Below are 25,019 nucleotides of genomic sequence, written 5' to 3'. Positions count from 1 at the left end.
GAGAACAACGACACAGCGGACGAGGAGCCCAGTATAGCCCCCGACGATGGGAATCGAATCCGCGCCGCCTGCTTGCGATGGCGCCGACGCTCAACAATACAATCTCCCTCGATTGTGTACGTCTATGGTGTTTTATGTATAACCTTCATAATTGTTCGCTATTTTACTCACGCATTATGACTTTGGCTTGATTAAGAATTTACAATGACTCGGAGATATAGTAGCCTGATCATCGCGTAGGCACACTGGTACATCGTTTTTTTTCTGAATATTAAGCCATGCTACCGGTAGTGGCTAAAACCTTTACAATTTGAACTCATTTCACCTTCAACAGAGGTCACGATAGGAACATTTCACCATAGTGTCCTATATGGTGTCGACACAAGCAAATCTCACGGTTCAATGAAATTGTATCACGTCACAATTTCCATTTGGCTACGGGCAATTCAACGGTCATTTTTGACCGGCTTGCCGAGCATTAAATTTGATGAGTCGGGTATCAATCGAAAGCTGACTTTGCACTGATTACGAAAATATAAATTTTATTCCACTCATGGCCCTGGAACCCCCACAATCAGCCCCAAATTATTCATTGTTAAGTAGGTTGGCAGTGTGACGCAACAATGCTGTCTGGCGAAACGAGAGACTAGCTCAAGAGCAAGGATGTGGCCGAGCGGCGAGAGTGGGATCAGCTGACGTCGCGGCAATAGCAATGAGCAATCGCGTCACAGAGAAACGCTGCGCTGTTGATTGATACTTTTCTATGCGCTTCGGTACAAGCGAGCACGCCTTATCAGCCTTTCCTTGACTTGTAAGGGTAGAACTGGGTCCACAGAATGTATTAGGGCCCTACCAATTTTCGCGCATTATCCTTCAACTGATAGAGATATTTAGGCTACGTCTAAATAGTCTACATTGGATATGTCACAATATTATGATATCGATTGCCTTAGCCCGCTAGTTGCATAGGGCTCCACAGACGCGTGGCGCTGTTGATACTCTCTATGGGCGCTTCGCTAAAAGCGAGCACACACCAGCCTTTCCTTGACTTGTAAGGGTAGAACTGGGTCCACAGAATGTTTTTGGTCCCTACCAATTTTCGCGCAATATCCTTCAGCTGATAGAGATATGTAGGCTACGTTTAAGTAGTCTACATTGAATATGTCAGATTATTATGATATCGATTACCTTGGCCGCTTGTTGCGTAGGGCTCCAGAGATGCGTGGCGCTGGTGATGGCGGGTGTCGATACTTTCTATAGTCGCTTTTATGGTTAAGTGTGAGCAATGAGCATTGAGCATGGGCATACTACATTACAAGCTTTTATTTGATCCGTAAGGGTAGGACTTGATCCGCGAATGCAGCAGGTAAAATGTTGATTGTTGAATAAAGTTTAACAGCAGGAGTGTCGAATTAAACTGGGATCGCTGTCCGGATTCAATCCGTTATTGGACAGCTTGCGGGCCAGACCTGCCAAATGACTCCAAAATGTTACCACCAAATCCATACCTTTGTTTTTCACTGGAATATATCTGATATCACTATAAACGTTGACGTTGGAATTTGGTTTATCATTTTTCATTCATCAAACAGTTTTTTTGAATGCCGGGGACCTTTTGCGTCAAAAGTAATACAGTGGTATCACAGATATTTGAATTAAATTCATTCTGTAGCCTGTATTTATATTCCTAATGTAACTTACGTAAAACGGATTTGCATTATTTTTTTCGCATCTGGTAATAACTGAATGTACATTGTCCATTCGGCCCAACTGAGTTTGCATAGAAAGAGCATAGAAAAGTATCAACAGCACAGCGTTTCTCTGCGACGCGATTGCTCATTGCTATCGCCGCGACGTCAGCTGATCCCACTCTCGCCGCTCGGCCGCATCCTTGCTCCTGAGTTTCGCTCTCGTTTCGCCAGACAGCATCGTTGCGTCACACTGCCAATCTACTCAACAATGAATAATTTGGGGCTGATTGTGGGGGTTCCAGGGCCATGAGTGGAATAAAATTTATATTTTCGTAATCAGTGCAAAGTCAGCTTTCGATTGATACCCGATTCATCAAATTTATTGCTCGGCAAGCCGGTCAAAGATAACCGTCAAATTGCCTGTAGCCAAATGGAAATTGTGACGTGATACAATTTCATTGAACCGTGAGATTTGCTTGTGTCGACACCATATAGGACACAATGATTTCACTACGTTAACGCTAGTTCCGGAAGAAAGATCGCTGACGAACGTTTTGTTTACATCGTCAATATAACTCCGGTGAAGCATGACTCGTGACGCGCTCAAACGCAGAGCTCACCGGAGTACCCAATCATAGTGTCCTATATGGTGTCGACACAAGCAAATCTCACGGTTCAATGAAATTGTATCACGTCACAATTTCCATTTGGCTACAGGCAATTTGACGGTTATTTTTGACCGGCTTGCCGAGCAATAAATTTGATGAATCGGGTATCAATCGAAAGCTAACTTTGCACTGATTACGAAAATATAAATTTTATTCCACTCATGGCCCTGGAACCCCCACAATCAGCCCCAAATTATTCATTGTCGAGTAGATTGGCAGTGTGACGCAACAATGCTGTCTGGCGAAACGAGAGAGAAACTCAAGAGGAAGGATGCGGCCGAGCGGCGAGAGTGGGATCAGCTGACGTCGCGGCAATAGCTATGTGCATTGTGCAATTATAGATAACTAACCTAGCTATACTTAGACGGAAGGATCTCTATAAGTTGAAGGATATTGCAGGAAAATTAGTAGGTCCCAAATACATTCTGTGGACCTAGTTCTACCTTTAGAAATCAAGGAAAGGCTGGTAATGTGTGCTCGCTTTCAGCGAAGCGCCTATAGAAAGTATCAACAGCGCCACGCATCTCTGGAGCCCTACGCAACAAGCGGGCTAAGGTAATCGATATCATAATAATCTGACATATCCAATGTAGACTACTTAAGACGTAGCCTACATATCTCTATCAGCTGAAGGATATTGCGCGAAAATTGGTAGGGACCAAATACATTCTGTGGACCCAGTTCTACCTTTACAAATCAAGGAAAGGCTGGTAATGTGTGCTCGCTTTTAGCGAAGCGCCTATGGAAAGTATCAACAGCGACACGCATCTCTGGAGCCCTACGCAACAAGCGGGCTAAGGTAATCGATATCATAATAATCTGACATATCCAATGTAGACTACTTAGACGTAGCCTACATATCTCTATCAGCTGAAGGATACTGCGCGAAAATTGGTAGGGACTAAATACATTCTGTGGACCCAGTTCCACTGGCGTAGCCAGAGAGGGGCGAAAGGGGCGATCGCCCCCCCCAAATTTTCGGAAAATTTTCGTGAAATCAATAATTATATTAGAGTATTTTGTGCAGATGAATGCAACCTAAAATTTTTCTTCGCGCTTCGCGCGATTTATTGTCCGTACATGTCTTGATTTCGTTATCGTTATCCCGAAAGAAATTTCTTCTGCAAATACCAAATACCTATAATTAGATTTAGCTGCATCTTCAATTATGAGAATACAACAGTACAAGCAGATACACTAGAGTAGCCAGAGGTCGTTGGGTTGATTGAGTCCAGGGTTGTCAGTTCAGTATGGGAGTTGGGGAATGTTAGTTCCGGCAATTTCCGTTCCGGGACACACGAAGACATATAAAGTAGACCACACGCGCTTCCGCAAAGTGACGGTCATAAAACCGACGCATGTATTCAGAAGCCCAAGATATATATTTTCGGGTGCTTAAATGGCTCGCGCCAAATCATCCTGTCCCTGCAATTAGACCCCTCCGACATTAATGCGACTGGCACAGGAAAATGTCACCACCCCGTTAAAAAGTGCTAATTTGAAATCGCACGAGTCTGATCAAAGGAGTTTTTTTAATTGGTCTGGTATGTAGGGTTGTAGGCCTATCAGCGATTCCAATCTTGCAACTAGCGCCAATCTTTACGAGAGGTTACTAAATAACCGTGCTTCAACGAATTAAAGTAATAACAATGGACGCCACTTGCTCATATACACGCTCCAATATTATTGATCAAATTCTTCCATTTATTCAAAAAAAAAAAAAAATCCGCTCCGCGCGACTATAGGCCCGAAATTCACACTGATTGTTCGTCACCTAATGTCAGCGATTTGGGCTCGTCCGTGAAACGATCGCCCAATAAGCTATAGTTGGAAACAGGGATCATCCAGAGGGTATGTGTGTGTGTGTGTGTGTGTGTGCGTCTAAGAATCGTATGTATAAAGGGTAGTGATGAAATTGCCCATGGAAGGATATACAGTTCTGCGAGGTGTTCCCATAGGGGAGCTTCGCTAAAGTGCCCACCTCCAAAAAAAAATGTTTTTTTTTTCTGGCTACAACCTTGCATGTGAGCGATCTTTTGAGTGATGACTGCTTTCTCCGTAAGTCATGAAGTAACAGCAATAAATGAAAATAAAATGAATGAAGGGGGGCACGAAGCTTCGGTCAACGGAAAAAAAAATGTCGCGCTCGGCGCGATTTATCTCCGATTCGTGGTTATTGCTATGTGTATATAGTCCGAACTTCAAATTTGTGAATTCTCTCATCAACAGTCATATAACCTTCCATGCCATCAAACAATTCGTTGGGATTGCTCGCATTCTTGTTGCATTTTGTGATATGACGATAAGGGGGACGCGAAATTTTCCACTGTCATAAAGGGGGGCGTGTCGAAAAAAGAAACTCATAAATAGTCTTGCCGTGTGGTATGAACATAGTTCAAGATGTCTATAATTAAGTGACCTCTGAATGTTCGATGACACCACTTCTATTAGCCATACCGGTAAATCTGAAAATGAAAACGTATTTGCAATATGCAAGGAACAATATAATGAACCAATATCATTCACTAACCATGAAAAATTTTCGCGCTTCGCGCGAAAGTGTTGACGCCTGAGTTTCCCACAATCATTATATTATTACAGCACTTTATGTCTGTGAGTGGAATATATGTGTAACGATCGCCCCAGATGGTGTGTTAATCATCCAATAAGGGCCATAAGACCATCGTCTTTACGTATTTTCTCCTTACCTTTAGGGGAGCTTTAGGGGAGGGGTTCGTTTACGTCATCGAATTTTTCGCCCCCCCCAAATATTTTTTCTGGCTACGCCCTTGCCCAGTTCTACCCTTACAAATCAAGGAAAGGCTGGTAATGTGTGCTCGCTTTTAGCCAAGCGCCTATAGAAAGTATCAACAGCGCCACGCGTCTCTGGAGCCCTACGCAACTAGCGGGTTAAGGCAATCGATATCATAATAATGTGATATATCCAATGTAGACAATTTAGACGTAGCCTAAATATCTCTATCAGTTGAAGGATAATGCGCGAAAATTGGTTGGGCCCTAATACATTCTGTGGACCCAGTTCTACCATTAAAAGTCAATGAAAGGCTGATAAGGTGTGCTCGTTTGTACCGAAGCAAATAGAAAAAGTATCAACAGCGCAGCGTTTCTCTGCGACGCGATTGCACATAGCTATTGCCGCGACGTTAGCTGATCCCACTCTCGCCGCTCGGCCGCATCCTTGCTCTTGAGTTTCTCTCTCGTTTCGCCAGACAGCATTGTTGCGTTACACTGCCAATCTACTCAACAATGAATAATTTGGGTCTGATTGTGGGGGTTCCAGGGCCATGAGTGGAATAAAATTTATATTTTCGTAATCAGTGCAGAGTCAGCTTTCGATTGATACCCGATTCATCACATTTATTGCCCGGCAAGCCGGTCAAAGATAACCGTCAAATTGCCTGTAGCCAAATGGAAATTGTGACGTGATACAATTTCATTGAACCGTGAGATTTGCTTGTGTCGACACCATATAGGACACTATGACCCAATCATCGTATATATACAATAGACACTTACGTGACCTTTGACACGAACCAATCAGGTTGCAGCAGGATGTAAACAAAGAACAAGGCCGGGCAAGCTTACTATGAGCTCTTATGGGAAAAGGTTGAAAAATGAAGGTTTTAAGCAAAATTACGTTGAATTGGGGATGACTGGCCTTAATGAATACTAATAGCGTTGAGCTAGTATGTAGTTGCAGCTTTTAGTCTAGGATGAACATGAATGGTGGCAAGTACGCATCAGCGTGCTGTGTTCAAATGCATGGATTTTTGACAACTTTTCGGATTAAGCGACGATTGTTATATACTATACTATAGGATTGTGGTAATGCATATGTTGACGATTTCATAGGCTCCAGGTCTAAAGCGAAATTTTCAAGCATATCTCATGTTCAGAAATATATGCTATAAAATACAGCTTCTGCCACACATCACAATTTTAGTGTATTGATTATGAAACTTGAAATCTATGGAGATTCTATCGAATTTCTGGATTTGAGTGGAACAGCATCTTCTTCTAACACCGCGGAGAAAGCTACGAAGTATTTCATGGAGCGCTATGTACCCGACTTAGGGACAAAGATTGAGGAGACAATTCACTCTTTGTGGAAGTGTTATTCTAGTGAACAGCCAATGTTATCGCAACTTGCGGAAAAGAGAGATATCACACTCAATGGAAACACACATTCTCAGAAAATCCATAATTGATTCGTCTTGCACTTGTAAGACAGGCTAAGTAAGGAAAAAGACATTTTGTCAGAGACTCCTGCAATAGATATTGTAACCATGATTTATTTTCACATTAGGTTCTGATATATGCTCTCATGCATATGCATTGATTAAGACAATCCAGCACCTGAAGCTACAAGGAATGCATTGTGATTTGCATCAGCATCAGTGAGCTCGATCGTGATTGACAAGCCATCTCTCGACCGTACTCGCAACCGATCAACTCCTGTCTCAAGGTAGATTTTGGTGCGTATCCGGTAGGGATGGTGTGAACGCGAGGTTCACGTTCGCGTTCTGTGTGTGAACCTCAGAAATTTAGAGGTTCACGTTCACAAACGAACCTTGGTAGGTTCTGCACTGTGAACCTTTTTCATATAATGTAATTTTCCATGTTATTGGTTAAAAATTTTGGTTAAAATTCATTGCATTTCAACCTCGGGCCACTCTATGCATGGCACTGACAACATAAAAAATCAACACTAAACGAGCATGCAACAATGACAATCTCAAAAATTTTAGTTGATTTGTTACAAAAGTTTGCACGAAACATCCAGGTTTCCGTTTTTAAATATTTAGTGACTTTCTGCTGTGAGCTTGACCCGCAATCACACAATATCAAGAACGAGATACGCTACATGTAGGTATAGTTAGCGAATGATGCTGATTCAACCAATCAATGAAATTCATATCAGAATACATCGTTGTCAAATGTAAAAAATCTAGCAGGCGTATACCGAGACCATCTTGATTTGATATGTGTATTGTATCATTAAAAAAATCGGTGTGATTGGGGTGTTGGACACTCCCGTATAACTTGTTAATGGGATGATATAGGTAGCAAGTATAGAAACCCTTTTTACATTCTATTCAATATCAATGTAGCAGTGCTAAGACGCTGAATACATATTCCGGTGTGGCCTATAGACCGTTTAAGGCGTAAGCTTATATTCCCTTGCAAGTCTTCGTCGACATTGTTGGCAAAGCGACGGAAGATATTGATTTTATGGGATAATTATATCATTTGATTGCTCCAGTTGGTATATTTGGCGACCTTTAAAAAGTCAGTATGTACTTCAGGATTGTGGCATAATGACGCCCGAGTCGTCACTAGATATCGTATTGTACACTGATATATCACTTCACTGAAATGTAGGGTTGGAATTACCAATATGACGTCACGTGGCGTCATGAGGTTCACGTTCGTGTTCGCACAGAACCTTTCAAAAAGGTTCGCGTTCACACGAACCTGAACCTTTCAGAGGTTCACACCATCCCTAGTATCCGGTGTCTTCAGTTTTATAACATTCCACCAAACACACATAATCCTGCAACATTTTCACCTGGAGAATTGTTCATTCAACAAATTGGGCATCTAAATCAATGCAAACCCCTGGAATATAGTATGAATAGACATGCACTGTTGGTACACATTGACCATGGCACCGCACAATTACGATCCGTAGCATGCTATTAGGCATTACGATATTCACAATGGAACTGAATTTTCACAATTGCTGAATATGCTGTATCATTCATTTTTAATTTTCAATCTTGAATTAGAGTAAGCAATTAGTCCATATTTGGTTAGTTGATACACAATGCTGCATAGTAGGACACCAGACAAAATTTTATACTTGTTTATTCTTCCGATCAGCTGTTCAATATGAATACGTTGTCTCACCATCTTTCTGGTTGTGGAACAGTCTGGCTCAGGCATACAAAGCATGTGCAGGAATATTTAAATCTAGATTCAATTTATTGATTTCAGACTCAATGGTGAATCACTTTTCTGCCATGATAGCATTTCCTGGTTCACCATAGCTGAATTCCATCATTTTCTCACATTTCTTGTCGAACCTACATATTTCACTAATATTTCGATCTGAAACGGTCTCTGTGAACAGTTCCTGCACAAAAGTAAGTGCACCACAATCCATCAATCCTTTCCAAGCTGTATGTGATTTATTGACAGTCAGTAATCATTTTAGTTTTGAGAAATCATGAATGAATGCAAATGGTGCATTTTTAAGAACCACATATCTACATGGCCAAATCGAAATTTAATAAAGCTGACAGCAATAGGCCTACTATAAATTTGACGTCAGTAGGATAAGTTGGGCAATTCAGAAAGAATTTATTGTAGTCTAGCATAAAATTTCAGCTTCTCCGCATCTTTTGACATTATGATGCTCATCTGAGAAATGAACTTCACTAGCAATAATTGTCCGTCAATTTGTAATTTTCCTGTACGAGTTTCCTGTTTTGTGCTTCTACTTCTTCCAGAAATGTGATTTTCTTGCGTTTTATCCATCGACTTCCTCTTTCTGCAGCTTCATTAAAGATATCCATCACGCCTGCACAAAATATATAATATGTTTATTTTACAGAGCAACACTGCTGTGCAGGCACCTATCAAGGCGTACTCCTCCGACTCATGCAACGTATCACCGCTACCAATTTCAACTATTCATCTCATTATTGAATATATTGCTCTCAACAATTTCAACCCACACCATCATGCAGCAAAACTGTGGAATAAAACGAGACACACACCAAGTCGATTGTGGCATCAAGTGTGACTGCATTTCAGATTAGATTCATTCTGAAACACAGAATTATTTCATCTTAATTATGTCACGATTCAATATTTTTGGTACAATAATAGATATGTCATTTTATTAATAAAATGAGAATTCAGATGACTACAAGGGAGTCCACATGCCTTTATCCAAATTTTACATTCTTCCATGCATGTTATTGGCTCTGGGAAAGGTACAAGCGCACACCAGGAACGGTCTGAGTAGCCATCTCCAAGTTACACAGGCTATTAGCACAGTGTTTATCCGGCATTTGTCCTGATTGATTCAATGGTTGCCGAGAACCCGGCCCTTGGAGAACCCGGCCCTACCAACTCGGCCCTCGGAGAACCCGGCCCTTGGAGAACCCGGCCCTCCGTGAATTCCTCGGGAAATTTCGAAATTAAGTGTATTCACAAGTATTAATATGAATTAATAAAGTAATAATGTTATTATCAACTGATTTGTCAATCTTGTAAGGAGGTCAGGGCATGCGTAGATCACGCAGTCACGGAGTGATCAGATCACGTGATCACGCTTGCGTGGTCGGCTCAGTGTTGAATTGACTTGGCGCGGGGCGGACGTGCGACGTTCGACATACTCGTATCTGTTCATGACATCGCATTGGGTTGGGTAGGGTAGTTGGGAAAGGAGACATTAGGGTTCGGGGAGTGGGACATTAGGGTTGCCGGAGGTGGGATATTAGGGTTGACAGGGTGGGATATTAGGGTTGCCGGAGGTGGGATATTAGGGTTGCCGGGGTGGGATATTAGGGTTGCCGGAGGTGGGACATTAGGGTTGCCGGAGGTGGGACATTAGGGTTGCCGGGGTGGGATATTAGGGTTGCCGGAGGTGGGATATTAGGGTTGCCGGGGTGGGATATTAGGGTTGCCGGGGGTGGGATATTAGGGTTGCCGGGGGTGGGATATTAGGGTTGCCGGGGGTGGGATATTAGGGTGGCCGGAGGTGGGATATTAGGGTTGCCGGGGTGGGATATTAGGTCACATGCTGCAAAGCTGCGGCATCAAACTCCAAGTGCCGAGTTCCCTGGCAAACAATCATGGTGAACCGGTAGCATGCGTGGTAGATTCTTCGATATCAGGCTCTCGCACTGGGAGATCTGCCACGGCACGTGATTGTTCCCTACCTGAGAATCATATCACATTTAATGCATTTTTAATTCAAAATTGTTCGAGGGCCGCATTCACCGAGGTCCAGAGTAGTCGAAAAACGCCATGAATACCACAACAAGTAGACCACGCGTGCTTGATATACAAAATTTCGAGTTCGTCAAGGGCCGGGTTCTGCAAGGGCCGGGTTCTCCGAGGGCCGAGTTGGTAGGGCCGGGTTCTCCAAGGGCCGGGTTCTCTGGTAATCGACCACATGCATGTCTGTCTTGAGGGAACGTGGCGAGGTCTCGCATTAGACAGTCTGCTGCACTCACGCCATACAGGTCTGCATTATCTTTGCGTTATCTGCGTTCTATTTATGGAATCGTATAGAGTACAGTCTACAGTCTGCATCATTATCTAGCAAATTACTGTTACACTGGACACTTACTTGTCTGCATATTCAATGATCATATTAATATGATAGGCAATATGATCCGTTCCCAGCTGAAATCGTCATTTTTTGTTCTAGCTCCTGTATTGAATCGATTACCAGAGAACCCGGCCCTTGGAGAACCCGGCCCTACCAGCTCGGCCCTCGGAGAACCCGGCCCTTGGAGAACCCGGCCCTTGACGAACTCGAAATTTTGTATATCAAGCACGCGTGGTCTACTTGTTGTGGTATTCATGGCGTTTTTCGACTACTCTGGACCTCGGTGAATGCGGCCCTCGAACAATTTGAATTAAAAATGCATTAAATGTGATATGATTCTCAGGTAGGGAACAATCACGTGCCGTGGCAGATCTCCCAGTGCGAGAGCCTGATATCGAAGAATCTACCACGCATGCTACCGGTTCACCATGATTGTTTGCCAGGGAACTCGGCACTTGGAGTTTGATGCCGCAGCTTTGCAGCATGTGACCTAATATCCCACCCCGGCAACCCTAATATCCCACCTCCGGCCACCCTAATATCCCACCCCCGGCAACCCTAATATCCCACCCCCGGCAACCCTAATATCCCACCCCCGGCAACCCTAATATCCCACCCCGGCAACCCTAATATCCCACCTCCGGCAACCCTAATATCCCACCCGGCAACCCTAATGTCCCACCTCCGGCAACCCTAATGTCCCACCTCCGGCAACCCTAATATCCCACCCCGGCAACCCTAATATCCCACCCTGTCAACCCTAATATCCCACCTCCGGCAACCCTAATGTCCCACTCCCCGAACCCTAATGTCTCCTTTCCCAACTACCCTACCCAACCCAATGCGATGTCATGAACAGATACGAGTATGTCGAACGTCGCACGTCCGCCCCGCGCCAAGTCAATTCAACACTGAGCCGACCACGCAAGCGTGATCACGTGATCTGATCACTCCGTGACTGCGTGATCTACGCATGCCCTGACCTCCTTACAAGATTGACAAATCAGTCGATAATAACATTATTACTTTATTAATTCATATTAATACTTGTGAATACACTTAATTTCGAAATTTCCCGAGGAATTCACGGAGGGCTGGGTTCTTCAAAGGCCGGGTTCTCCGAGGGCCGAGTTGGTAGGGCCGGGTTCTCCAAGGGCCGGGTTCTCCGGCAACCATGTGGTCTGCTGAAACGGATACACTTGGAGTTCGGCTTGTGAAGGTGTCTGTCTAAGCTAATTAAGTAGTCAGTCTTACAGCTAGAAGCTTTTGGTGATAATTCTTAACTTCACGACACTGTCAATATAGGTTGTCGAATTATGTGTTGGTGATCAATGAATGATGAGAGGTCTTCACTGCGACAGATGTTGATTGCTAATTTTGAAGGCGTAATCGGTTCCCTTTCGGGTGTAGCCTCCATGTACCATTTTTCGCAAACATTGTCTGCAGCAGACATCCGAAAGAGACCACACACTGCAGCCATATGTGAGTCGACTTCTCACAAAGGCATTCAAAATTTTTATTCTTGTGCCAATCCAAATTCTAAAAGTTCGAAGCAGGTATTTAGGTTTGGAAAGCTACATGCCAATTCTTATCCTATTCCATTAATAAAAAATATCAGACATGACTATGAGCATGGATTAGGATTAGGATGTGGGAAAACTGGATTAGAGATTATTTTCTCAGTGGATTAGGATTGGATTTACCGATTTTGGAGGAGATCATCACCATCATCATTGGTTTATTATCATTTATCATTCATCACTAATGTCCTGTGGCGAACGGCGACAAAGTTTTACGCCCTATCAAAGTTATTTCATGTACTTTGGCACTTATTTAGCGTTTTGTTTCATTTTACAGAATTACAGGCATAAGATGTAGGCTTTCTAAGTGGAATTGATGGGAAAAAACTCCTCCATGAACTACTCCAAGTCGCTTCGACACCTTCCTATCTTTTTGTTGTATCGCATTTTTGTGGTGTATTGAACTGATAAAAATTGCTAATAAACCAAAGATGATGATGATGATGATGATGAATTTCAAGTTAGAATCGGATTAGGATTAGGATTGGAATACACAAAATTTCTGGATTATGATTAGGATTTGCAGCTGCGGATTTGGATTGGATTAGGACATAGAAATTTCAAATCCGCTCATCTCAGATGCTTAGCTCATCTCTGCTTTATGAACCGAGGTTTCCCGCGGTTTCCGCAGTTTTCGCGTTTTAGGGGCCATTTCACTGAGCTATATAAACACTAGTTACGCTAGTTACACTACTTACGCGTTTTCCGCTTTCCCCTTCTTTTAGGGTTACCCCGTATATATTCTAAATCCGTAGGTTAGTTATCTAAAATAGAATTTTCTTATGATTACTTACCAGTGATGAGCATCGGAGCGGAGTCGGAGTGGATTCGGAGCGGAGTTTTGCCGATTTTGTGACAGTCGGAGCGGAGTCGGAGTTTACTACAGATATTTTTGCGGAGAATTTCGGAGTATTGTAACTTTTGTCTCTGATATCTTTGGATAGCTCTGACCAGAATACACTCTTGATTATGATTACAAACCAAAGCAGACAGTTGACACCTTGTAAAGTTGTAATATGACAAGTAACTTGAAAAAATGATTGCCAAGTGCACAAAAATCAGCCATCTGCACTGCAATTGGGGACTGGAGAGTAGACAATACTATATGACGCCAACCATATTATCACATTACTTTAGTAAAACACATTATCAAGTGTACCATGCTTGCTACTGTTTCGGATACTTGACGAGATTCGTCGGAGTATCTCGGAGTCTGGGATTGCGCTGTTCGGAGTCGGAGGGAGTTTTCCTCAGACACTAAAGTTGTCGGAGGGATTCGGAGTCTCGAAAAGCACTATCTGCTCATCACTGTTACTTACACTTTGGCGCGATATGATGAGCAATATGAAAACGTCACTGGCGATCTCTTGAAAAATCAAATGAGCTGCATATTGTTATTGATTCTCATTGGTTGGTTGCAAATGAAACTGATATTTCCAACATGTAGGCTATAGTATGATATGATGTTGTATATATGTCTTTTTGCTCTCAAAGTGCTATAGTTTATTAATTGCTGTTCATCTCAAACTATGGAATTATTTTCTCTCTGATTTTGAAAGACGCTGTCTTGGAGGATTGCTGTTAGATGTAACATTTCTTTAATATCTCGTGGGTTTAATCATCGGATACAAATTATATGGTGGAATTGAAAAATGGGAGACTGACTAGAAGCGATTTACCTTATTGATTAACCCGAAGAAAAGATTGCATATCTCTCAGCTTGGTGAAGTTTTTGCTTCAAGTTAGGCATTTGTTAATGGAGAAACTTTGACATTACGGTACTGTACTATGTTCTTATTCCTCAGATAAGATTTTGTCAGAATCTTGCCCTTCTTGACTTTAATAAAATCCTATTTGAAAATGCAACTTCTTTCATATACAATTTGATTTGATTGTTGAGGTCAATTTGATTTGATTGTTGGAGTTACTGAGCTATCTTTCAATCTTTTCTCGTTTTTTTCACAAAAGTACATTGCGCCAGGGGCACATTAATATAAATGTGAAAATTCTCTCTCGTGATCGTGACTAATGGGAATTACGTAGTTCTACCAGTCAATCAGCATATGATTTTCCAACATTCCATGCAGTATTAGTATGTAGTTTAATGGATGTCTGGGTAAAGTCTTTGTTAGTTATCACTAAGGCAAGTTTTTCCAACGTTTGTTTACAGCTTTCGGCAGCTTCCCAGATATTCAGTATATATGTAGTAATAATGTTTCAAGCTGTTTGCAGTATTTTCATATTGCCAATTTTACATTGCAATTTATTGCAACTTTTTTCTATTTTTCATACAAATTTTTACTACAAATTTTATATATAGATCAAATATTGCGCAAATGTAAAGGGGCGATTTAAAAAAAACATGCTATGAACTATATCTTTTCGATTTGCATAACAAAGCATTATGTGGTGGAATAGCTATACATCTCGCTATGCTGTTTGGCATCTGGGGAAAGTTACTTTCACACTGCGTTATCTTCTTGCAGATCATCCGTGAAATGGGGAGTACCAAATTTGACAGCGGGGGTGTAGACAGCGGGGGATAATCGGTGTCCATTATCCCCGTTCCCAAGCTCAAACTACCCCTATCTTGAATCCAAAATCTAGCTCTCTGTTATAATCTGAGTATAATCACTTAATGCTCATTCGTGATTAGATGCCCAATCAGCGTCTTCACAGAACAATAAATGCGGCGATAGCCTTTTTTTTCCCTATTCCTCTCTCGTCTGTGACAGCGGAAGTAATTAGCGTATCACTTTACATTGCAGCCAGCCTAGGCTTGTATTGTTAGGGATGGCAGATCATCAAAGTACCAAAACAGATTGTACTAATCATATTATGTCCGATGTGGAATCTATTATGTATTGATCCAATTTGCGATGATTTAGTTCGGTTGTTGTGTAGATTTCCAGTCTCTGCGTGTCTCGGGCCTCTGACGGCTGACGCATCTGCTGATTGTCCTGTTTTAACGTGCTTGGCTACATGGCCAGTAGTAGAAACATCGGAGGCTAGGAAAATCAGGCCACTCCGTGACTCGAGGCGCGTGATAGTGCTATCAATGTTCGATGTAACGTTGTAATGATGAGAAGTTATAATCTTGGCCTTGACAATTTGCGATTGTCATGTTTGCACCGCAAACGCACTTGGGAATGCTTTTGGTTGCAGCCTGAGCCTGCGTCGGGCCGCTGTTATTCACGAGATACAATCGCACAAGCTCAAGCGGTAATTGGGCTTTACTATCTCCACTCACCGAAATACTACACCATCTTAGCAGACAGTAGATATCACATTGATTTAAAACAAATTTAATCCAGATCATGTGCAATAACAGGCAACAGGCTACAAAAGGCAACAGGCTAAATTCATTGTCGCATCTTCGCTGTTCAAATTTGATCGCAAAATTGAGACATCTCTCGCGGTGCTGTAATATGATCTGCATTCTGCGCGCTCGATTTCTTGATAATGATCCTCGCTTTGGTAATTACGTCATGATACCTCGCTGTCTCTCTTTCTGCTGTTATCTTAGCTTACGGGTTGTGGTGTTGTAAATAAATCGTACAACTGGGTTATATATATGCGAATGATGAAGTCACAAACACAAGGAAGATTATCTGACCATTGTAATATCTGCATTTGTGTATACAATTGACCTGATGAATTGGTTACAACTTGAAACATTTTTTTTAAAGCATTCTCCTTTTTTTTAAAAAATACCCCCCTTTTATTTAAATATCCCCTGTTTTTTTCTCGGCTTGCTACGCCCCTGGATCTCCCCTAATAATAAGAAAAAACTACAAATCCAAATTTTTAATGCAACTTCTGGTAAAATTAAGTGCAACTTTCGTGTGATTTTAGTGTAAAAAAACATTCCCTAGTTAACAACCTTTTTATTGAGTTCTACAAGCTGTTATGTGCAACATAGCAATAAATAACAATTGCTCGTGTTATGGTACAATACATACCACTTTTTTGGAACCCTCAAAATTATGTAACATTCTGCGCCCATTAGATTTTGGCGTGTTGTGCAAAATTGTCTTTTCATCTGTAAAAACCGCATTGTATAAAAAGTTAACAACGGGTTGGCCCTAGCCCCTAGTCATAACAACTTGGACATTTTGACTGGCACAAATCAATGCATTTAGATATTACGAACTCGCTTTTCGATTTCCTGTGCTCGCAGTCTTTTATTCCAATTACGTGATAATTTCTTTCCAGTCGCAAATACAATTTCATTTTGATAGCGTACGAGACAAGATAGTGCATTGACCTTTGTAGAAATCGCCGCCTTATTGTCGAAGTAGGGACATATCATCCGCGTCTCTTCTAATTACTAACAGTCTATTAATTGGTTAATTTGCTCACATAAGCGACAGAAGGTAAAGGAAATGCATTATGTTTTTTTCTGGATCGCACAATTCACGTTCATGTCGATACTTGCCTAATGAAATTTTGGGTATGCCGCATACCCCAAAAAATTCCTAGGTATGCACGGCATAACTAGCATACCTGAGTTCAGTGCCTATTGAATATACTATTCAATTGTAATTGAATATACTATTCAATTGTAATTGAATATACTATTCAATTGTAATTGAATATACTATTCAACTGTATACTGTAATGTGACATTCACCTGCTTCACACCCACTAGATTTTAGCGGCTATGCAAAGTTATCGTTTCATCTGTAAAAACTGCATTGTAACAACAGCTAATACCAGGTTGTCTGGTCCTTGCCATGAAGAAAATTAGTACAAACTGAAGTGCTCCAGAATTAGTACAGTATGTGATCTAAAACCCATCCAACTTCTATGAAGAAATCTTTATTCTTTCGGTAGATTAGCGATGGTGTACATTTTCATACTACTACTACTGCTACACCAGTTCATCTACCCAGTGCCTACATTACATGCAGCCTAATAAGAGTGGTTTGCTGTACATTACATTGTATATAAAATGTATCCCATCAAAATTATTTTTAATACCCCTTGCTCTCTCTGAAAACTATTTACATCAATAGTTATATACTGCCTCTGTTTCTTTATCAATAGTCTGTAGTATAGCCTACTCCTACTATCATATCAGGTAATTTCAATTGATATTTATCTGCATCTGTGATAAAGGTTGCCTATTATTGAATTATAAAATTTATGGCTGGTTATTATTAACAATGTGAAAGGCTGGTTATTAACAATGTAAATTTCTTGACTTAAATTGTGGTGTGGTGCCTGCTGTTTTCATGCTGAGAGTCGTATGTATCGTATTCTGAAGCAAAGAAAATTATTTATCTTTAAACTTAACATCATCTTCTGAGACCAATGTTCCCTCAATTTTTGACGAGTCTGCTCGCACTCACCAACTCACTGCGGGGCCCTTGGACAACAGTGCGTGAAAGACTTAAAAAAAAGTCATCACTTCGGCTTTTTTGGCCCGGATTTTTCTGTGCGCGGCGACTTTGTCGCACAGCTTAGAGCAGAGGTTCCCAACTGGTGGGGAATTCAATAGTTTCCGGTGGGGAATAAACGCATTTGTTAAACACTATGTACAGGATAATCTAAATATTTACGAAGACACATGCGCATTTACCGTTACAAGCTAACTGCTCTGGAATGTAGGCTATGTATGTATCGGAAATTATAAATTGAAAGTGTCTTCGCAGCACGCCTCTTGTTTGGGAATTTGCCCTCTTTTTTTCTGAAAAGGATTTCAGTACCACGAAAAATTCGATTCCGACGCGGCGAACATCAGAGTTTCGCAAAAAAAATGGGAGCCGAGTCGAAGTGATGAGCATTTTTTAGTCAACATGATACTATCGGTCGAAAAATTTTCATAACATAATAACCTATTTTCCTGGAGCTTTCAGAATTTATAAAAAGTGTCCTCTTTTCGGTCGAAAAATTTTCATAACATAATCACCTGTTTTCCTAGAACTTTCAGAATTTATAAAAAGTGTTCTCTTTTCAGACTCTCAAAATATAGTAACCTATTTGAAAGCATATATAGGAGTTTTTGGTAGTGGGGAATGAAGACTCGGAATAAATCTTTAGCACTTGGGGAATGAAGAAAAAGAGGTTGGGGACAACTGGCTTAGAGGGAACATTGCTTGTGACCCTATTTGGAGATATTTTGGCGATCTCCATTGTTGTTTTAACATAATGAGGCTAATTGGTAATACCTTAGCTTGACACTGAGCTGTGATTCTTGATGACTGAAATATGGATGTTTGATACTGATATACAAATAGGCCTACCATGCAATCCGGTGTTTGAAAAAATTTTTCATGATAAGTTTAATTTATGATCGAATACAAAAATTTAACAAATAACAGTGCAAAACCATCACGGATAATAACGATAGATGCCAAGTGTGACTGCTGAACTACACATGTTTATTGTATTTTAACATTCCTTGTGTAGGCCAATTCTTGGGCTATCTACGTCTGCATTGATTTCAATGCTGTCAATTTTACAAATTGTTTCAACTTTTGCTTCAGCAGTGTTTTCATTTTGCAGGCTGTTGACAATTGTAGGTATGATCAGATCTCACATCTTGTCCTCGAAAACCAAGACAAATGCCAAGAGTGCCAATAGAGTGTGTATTGGGTGCAAGAGGATGAAGCTGCTGTTTGGATTAGTTTTTCAATGACCGTTTTGCGGTTTGCAGAGATCCATCGGCCTGAACCATGGGTCGGAACCTTTTTCTTCCGAAGAGCCATATTGACGCTGTATTTTCCATTGTAACTCCCAAAGAGCCATACATGTTAATCAGCTGTTATGTCACAATTGAAAAGTCATGACGTCGTGGTAGCACTAGTTCGAATTCACTACATAGGATTTGTCGAGTGGGCCATGTTTTCTCTGTAAAAACGCGTACTTATCATGTTGGTTTCCTTTTCTGCGCATGTGAAACTGCATGGATCTTTTGCAAGTTACATCTTTTTAATTGTATGACAGTGAGAGTGATATGATATTTTTCGAAGCTTAAGACAATTGTTATTTATATTTCCAACGGATGTAGATAACAATAAATGTGAATGTAAATGTAATTGTCAATATCAATTCCAAGGCAGTTCATTTCTCGCCGTAAATCAGGATGACAATGTGTATTTGAAAACTGCATTTTCATACGTAGGCCTATCGTGCTATTCACGATTTCAAGGCTCGCGATGTCGGGTAAATCGAATTCGCTAGTGATAGGCCTATTGGTCGTCAGCGTGACAGCAACTTGAATTTCAGAATTTTGAAAAGGGGATCCGAGCCCCAGCCCCTAACCCTGGATACACCACTGTCATTGCCTCTCAAACGTATGTTTATGCTGCCACGAGAATACTTATTCCGGCCGTGATGAAAGCCTACTAACATACTGCTTCAATATTGATAAATTGAGAAGAAAAAAAATTTGGCAAAGAGCCATATCTGACGCCCAAAAGAGCCATAGGTTCTAACCAATCACTAATAATCTGGCATATCTATGACCACTCGTGGATTCTTTTTATTGTAGTTACTTTCAATTCTAATGAATTATTTTTGCCACTTTGTCAGTGGAGCCACCACAATGTTTCTCCCTGTTACCGAAATATTGCTGGGCCAACCGCTTCCCAGGCTGAGTATCCTCTCCAGCATAAGAAGTTGTGAAATTAGCAGACACTCTGTCACTAAATCCATGATTTGCGCTTTCCTCAAATTTCATTTTTATGCTGTTTGAATTCATTTGTTTCAAAAGTCAGTTAAAATTCAAGTGCTGATAGCTTGCGGTAGTCAATTGAATAAAGATAATTTGATGTGCTGGATCAAATATGTAGGCTATCGAATATGTTCGCTATCGTCACAGATGTATTTTATATACTCATACCCTTGAATGCAATTTTGATAGGTATTTCAATGTGCTGTGCCAAATCTGTTGCAATAGTTTTGTTACCGTCACTGATATTTCATAAACTTAAGCACAATTTTGGTAACTCCTTGTAGTGATCAGTGTTCAACTGGAGCATGTTTTTAGTCCTCATTTTATTGTTTTCTTGGTTATCTTGCTTCATCAGTTCTAATAATTTGTTTTCACCAAGTAGGCTAGGCCTTGCCTACTGTGTCAGAAAATCCACTACTGTGGATGTTTTTTATTTATCAAAGATACCATGTATTTCAACACTTCCCATCCCAAGTATCTCTTCAACCTAGAAAAATGTGCATTGGTGACATATGTATGTACCATGCAAACCAGCTTGCAGCAGTTCTTTTTTATTTTTGGAATTCCATTTGTTTGAAATTCAAGTGCCGGCAGGCAGGATGGTAGAAAGTCTTTTTGTTTCGACACGTTTTATACGTAAAATGGGGTAAGTAAATAAACATAGATAAACCGTTCAACTACAATGCTTGGCAAGTAGAACCAATGATGGTTAAAAGAACATCCTGACCTCCTAGCTTCCCTGCCTCCACCTATTTAGGCATACCCTATTATGGCTGCGAACACATACGTGATATTACCCACTACATATTATTCCTTGTCTTATCAAAAATTTATATAGGTTTCCTGAAATTCGGCGCATTCCAATCATCATTAAAACAATTGAGTGGATAACATCACTGCAGTGACTAACTGAAATTACACGTTCATACCGGTAAGGAATTTTTACACAAAAAAATTCAAGACGTATGGATACTGCTGATACAAGTGGAGTGCATGGATGGAGTGACTGAAAGGGACATTATTTAGTTTACTTACTGCCTAGTGCACTCCTTAGGTTGGAGCAATACTTAGCCTAGGAAGTGTTATAAATTGCAATATTTGGTACAAGCATTGGAGTAGATTTGTCTGACACAGTAGCACAACAAATTATTAGAACTGTAGAAGTAAATACCATAAAAAAAAACAATAAAATGAGGACTAAAAATGTGGGGTTGAAATGCTAAAATTGTATTCGAGTGTAGGTCGTATTCAAGTCCTACGCCTATATCATAGCTTATTTATGTCTGATAATGAGCGTGCATCCAACGTCGTCATTGCAACCGCCTCGGCCAGCGCAGGAGGATCCAGCAAGGCTCAACCTGACACCGCTCGAACTCTCAGGCCACGAACCAAGCAACGTGACACTTCCGATTTGTTGACACAACCAGAGCCCAACAGAGGAGGATCCGGCAAGGCTCAACCCGACTCCGCTCGGACTCTCTGGCCGCAAACTAGGAGACGTGCTTCCTCCGACCTGTTAACACAACCAGGGTTCAGCACAGGAGGATCCAGCGAGGCTCAACCTGGTGCCGCTCGAAATCTCAGGCCACGAACCAAGAAGCGTGACACTTCCGACTTGGTGAAACAACCAGAGCCCAGCAGAGGAGGATTCAGCAAGGCTCAACCTGACTCCGCTCAAACTCTCTCGTCACAAACTAGGAAACGTGCCCCATCCGAATTGTTGACACAACCAGGGTCCAGCACAGTAGAATCCAGCAAGGCTCAATCTGATGCCGCTCAAACTCTCCGGCCACGTACCAAGGTATGTGGTGCTGTGCTGGAGACGTATCATGATGACTCAGATATATCTGATACATCTGATTCATCTGATATCGAGTCCAGCATAGATGGATCCAGCAAAGATAAGTCCGACTCCGCTCGAACTCTCTGGCCACAAACCAGGAGTCGTGCGTCCTCCGACTTGTTGACGCAACCAGGGTTCAGCACAGGAGGATGCAACAAGGCTCAACCTGATGCTGCTCGAACTCTCCGGCCACGAACCAAGAAACGTGATACTGTGCTGAAGATGCATCATGATGACTCAGATTATACATCTGATATCGAGTCCGACACAGGAGGGTCCATCAAGGCTCAACCAGACACCGCTCGAACTCTCTGGCCACAAACTAGGAAACGTGCATCCTCCGACTCGTTGACACCACCAGGGTTCAGCACAGGAGGATCCAGCAAGGCTCAACCTGATGCCGCTCAAACTCTCCGGCAACAAACCAAGATACGTGGTGCTGTGATTAAGATGTATCGTGATGACTCAGATTACACATCTGATATCGAGTCCAGCACAGGAAGATCCAGCAAGGCTCAACCAGACACCGCTCGAATTCTTCGGCCACGAACCAAGAAATGTGCCGGCACCGTTCGAATTCTTCGGCCACGAACCAGGAAACGTGCCTGCTCCGACTTGTTGACACAACCAGAGCCCAGTAGCGAACGATCCAGCAAGGCTCGACGTCGTGCTTTGCTGGAGATGCATCCTAATGACATGCTTCGTCCTCATGACCTGGATGATACATGTGATATTTTCGCAACTAGTTTTGCTGCGCTAAACGATGAAGTAGAGCAATGCCCCAATAGGCTGATCCGAATGAGCAAGCTCCAGTTTCACATTCTCTCTAAGGCTGCCACTAACGCAATTGAGGGGGTCGAACAATTGCTCAGGCAGTTCAAAGCCGAGTCTGATACAGCACAGCGGCGGATGATCTCCTTGTCTCATGGGGTTGCTAAATTGACTACAAGGATCAATGGTCTTGCTGATGATAGATGTGATGATGCTGACCAACTCTCTGGTGATGGAGTTGATGACGCTAACCAACTCTCTGATGAGAGATCTGATGATGCTGACCAACTCTCTGATGATATATCTGATGATGCTGACCAACTCTCTGATGATAGATCTGATAATGCTGACCAACTCTCTGATGATAGATCTGATGATGCTGACCAACTCTATCTTCCTCCATGAGCCTCTCCCTGCATACGTACCTAATTCTAGGCCAACCCCTGCTGCTCCGGCGATGGTGTATGAAGGTGTATGACAAACTATAATATTGAGTACAGTCAATAGTTATACTATTCGTTATCGAGGATTCTATCGAATGTAAACAGGGAATGGCAACAACCGATTTTTGTGCTTTGTTCCGATTCGCTGAGACTGGAATCTAGATATTTTTTTTCAAAATTGTAGCGTTATTTTGACATCTCAAAAAAACATTGCCCTAGTTATGACCTTTTTTTAGTCAACTTTCGTGTCATATGCAGAACAAGCCGTCTTTCCGTGTATTTTTTGGCCGTGTTAATTAAATATATCTCACGGGACGTTCTAACATTTTCGCCCCCCCCCCGTTTCTCAAAATAGCCCATTGGGGTGCGATATCTCGCCCACATTGGAAACCACTGCTCCAAAATATGTACTGGTATAGATTATGTATAATTTAATAATATGAATATATTTTTTACGATATGAACAAAACTAATATAACTAAACTTCCACTAATTGTATAATTTTCTTTATAGCTCTGTGGCCCACCTAAGATTACTCCTGTGGGCCATGGCCCTCAATTTGGGAACCCCTGATCTAACTTGAATATGGCTGTGGAAGGAAACCCGATTGGTCATCGCACCCCCTTCGAGTGCGGTGGCAGGACATAGTCGTAACGCAAGTCCAGACCCACTGCGGACCCCACTGGTTTCAACCCAGGGCTTCGCAAGCTTCATGATATCGTGGGTGGCTTAATAGGCATCCGCTCCCTGCCCGCGTCAGCACTCCGATGACCTCCATTGCCGGCCGAGCCGACATCGTTACACCTTTATGCATTTTACAAGCGGGGCAACGTTTTGTTTCCCATCTCTGGTTTTATTTTAGACCTTATTCCGTTGCCGACAGGGACTGACTCTTCCTCAGACGAGGCTGAGAAGCCTCGATTAATTCGATACTGCAGCCCATTTTACTGATTTGGCGCACGACGCCGCCCACACCTCGTTACGTCTTACGCCTTACACATCATGAACGTACCTTTGCACGCTTCGTCCCCGAGATTCGTTCAAGGACTAATACAGTCCCAGGGGGCTGAGAGGCCGCACTCAAGGAGGTTCGACGACCACTCATGGTCTCCTTCCGCAGCCATATTCTAGCTAGATCAACCAATCGGGCGTCGTCAGCGACACTCCCCGGCCCGCTGACGGCAACCCGCCGAGTATCCATGTTGGACAAATATCTTCTTATTGCAGTGTCGTATTGACCTCGGTTGCTAATGACTGAACCTCATGTCACTTTTTTTTTGCCCCCTCGCGTGCAGAAATTGGGGGTTTGCCGGCTGGAAAATGGGGGCAATCCCCTAAATTCAATTTTTATGAAGTTTCAGGTCAATTGTCGGGATTTAAGAACCCCCTTTTTTCGATTATTAAAAGTCATTTTCACGCCACCCTACTCGTCAGGAATTCCATTGCGGTAAGACTTCTTAAAGCAGGGGTGGCCAACCTTTTCAGCCAAAGGGCCACATTTGATTGACGAACTATTGCGGGGGCTAGTAGCCGCGCGAAGCGCGAAAATTTTTCGAAGTTCATAGGTCAATGATATTGTCACTTGACTATTGCGTGACCGCTGTATATCGCTGGGCTCAGTTTGAAAGTAATGGACTATTAGGCGCCTAGGCATCGAAAGATTCGACCACACATGCGTCAATCATTTTGTGCCTAGGTTTTATAGTCGACGGTCTTTCTAAGATTGCAAACGCAAGGTCGCATATGTTGAACGACACTTTGTCTCGTAATCGCTAATATAGTTAGACTCAGTCTGATACATTAGGCGTTCTTTCATTTTCACCAAGGGGTAACGATATTAAAAGCAAGAAATCGAGTGACAACATGTTGCGCGAAGCGTGTATGAAATTTTTACTTATGATAAATCTATCGCAAAGTATTCTGCTTTATTGTAGTGCACGAACATCTACCCAAATGTGACTGGCTCATGGATCT

At 42.0% G+C, this 25,019-nt stretch overlaps 1 protein-coding gene across 1 annotated transcript in view; it reads left to right on the top strand.

The window, feature by feature from the left end:
- Positions 1 to 24,466, top strand: part of LOC145439535 (uncharacterized) — a 355,509-nt gene extending 331,043 nt beyond the window's left edge. The window contains exon 78 of the mRNA XM_080317024.1: positions 23,865 to 24,466. Within this exon, the coding sequence (XP_080173150.1) occupies positions 23,865 to 23,935 (71 nt within the window). The 3' untranslated portion in view covers positions 23,936 to 24,466. The remainder of the gene's footprint in view (positions 1 to 23,864) is intronic.
- Positions 24,467 to 25,019: the final 553 nt, after the last annotated feature.

The sequence above is a fragment of the Botryllus schlosseri genome, chromosome 5 (assembly GCF_051294905.1).
Source record: "Botryllus schlosseri isolate E-star chromosome 5, Bs_hap1, whole genome shotgun sequence".
In the NCBI taxonomy this organism is placed as follows: Eukaryota; Metazoa; Chordata; class Ascidiacea; order Stolidobranchia; family Styelidae; genus Botryllus; species Botryllus schlosseri.
The sequence above is the reverse complement of the archived record's forward strand: the minus strand, read 5'-3'. Positions and strand labels throughout refer to the sequence as shown.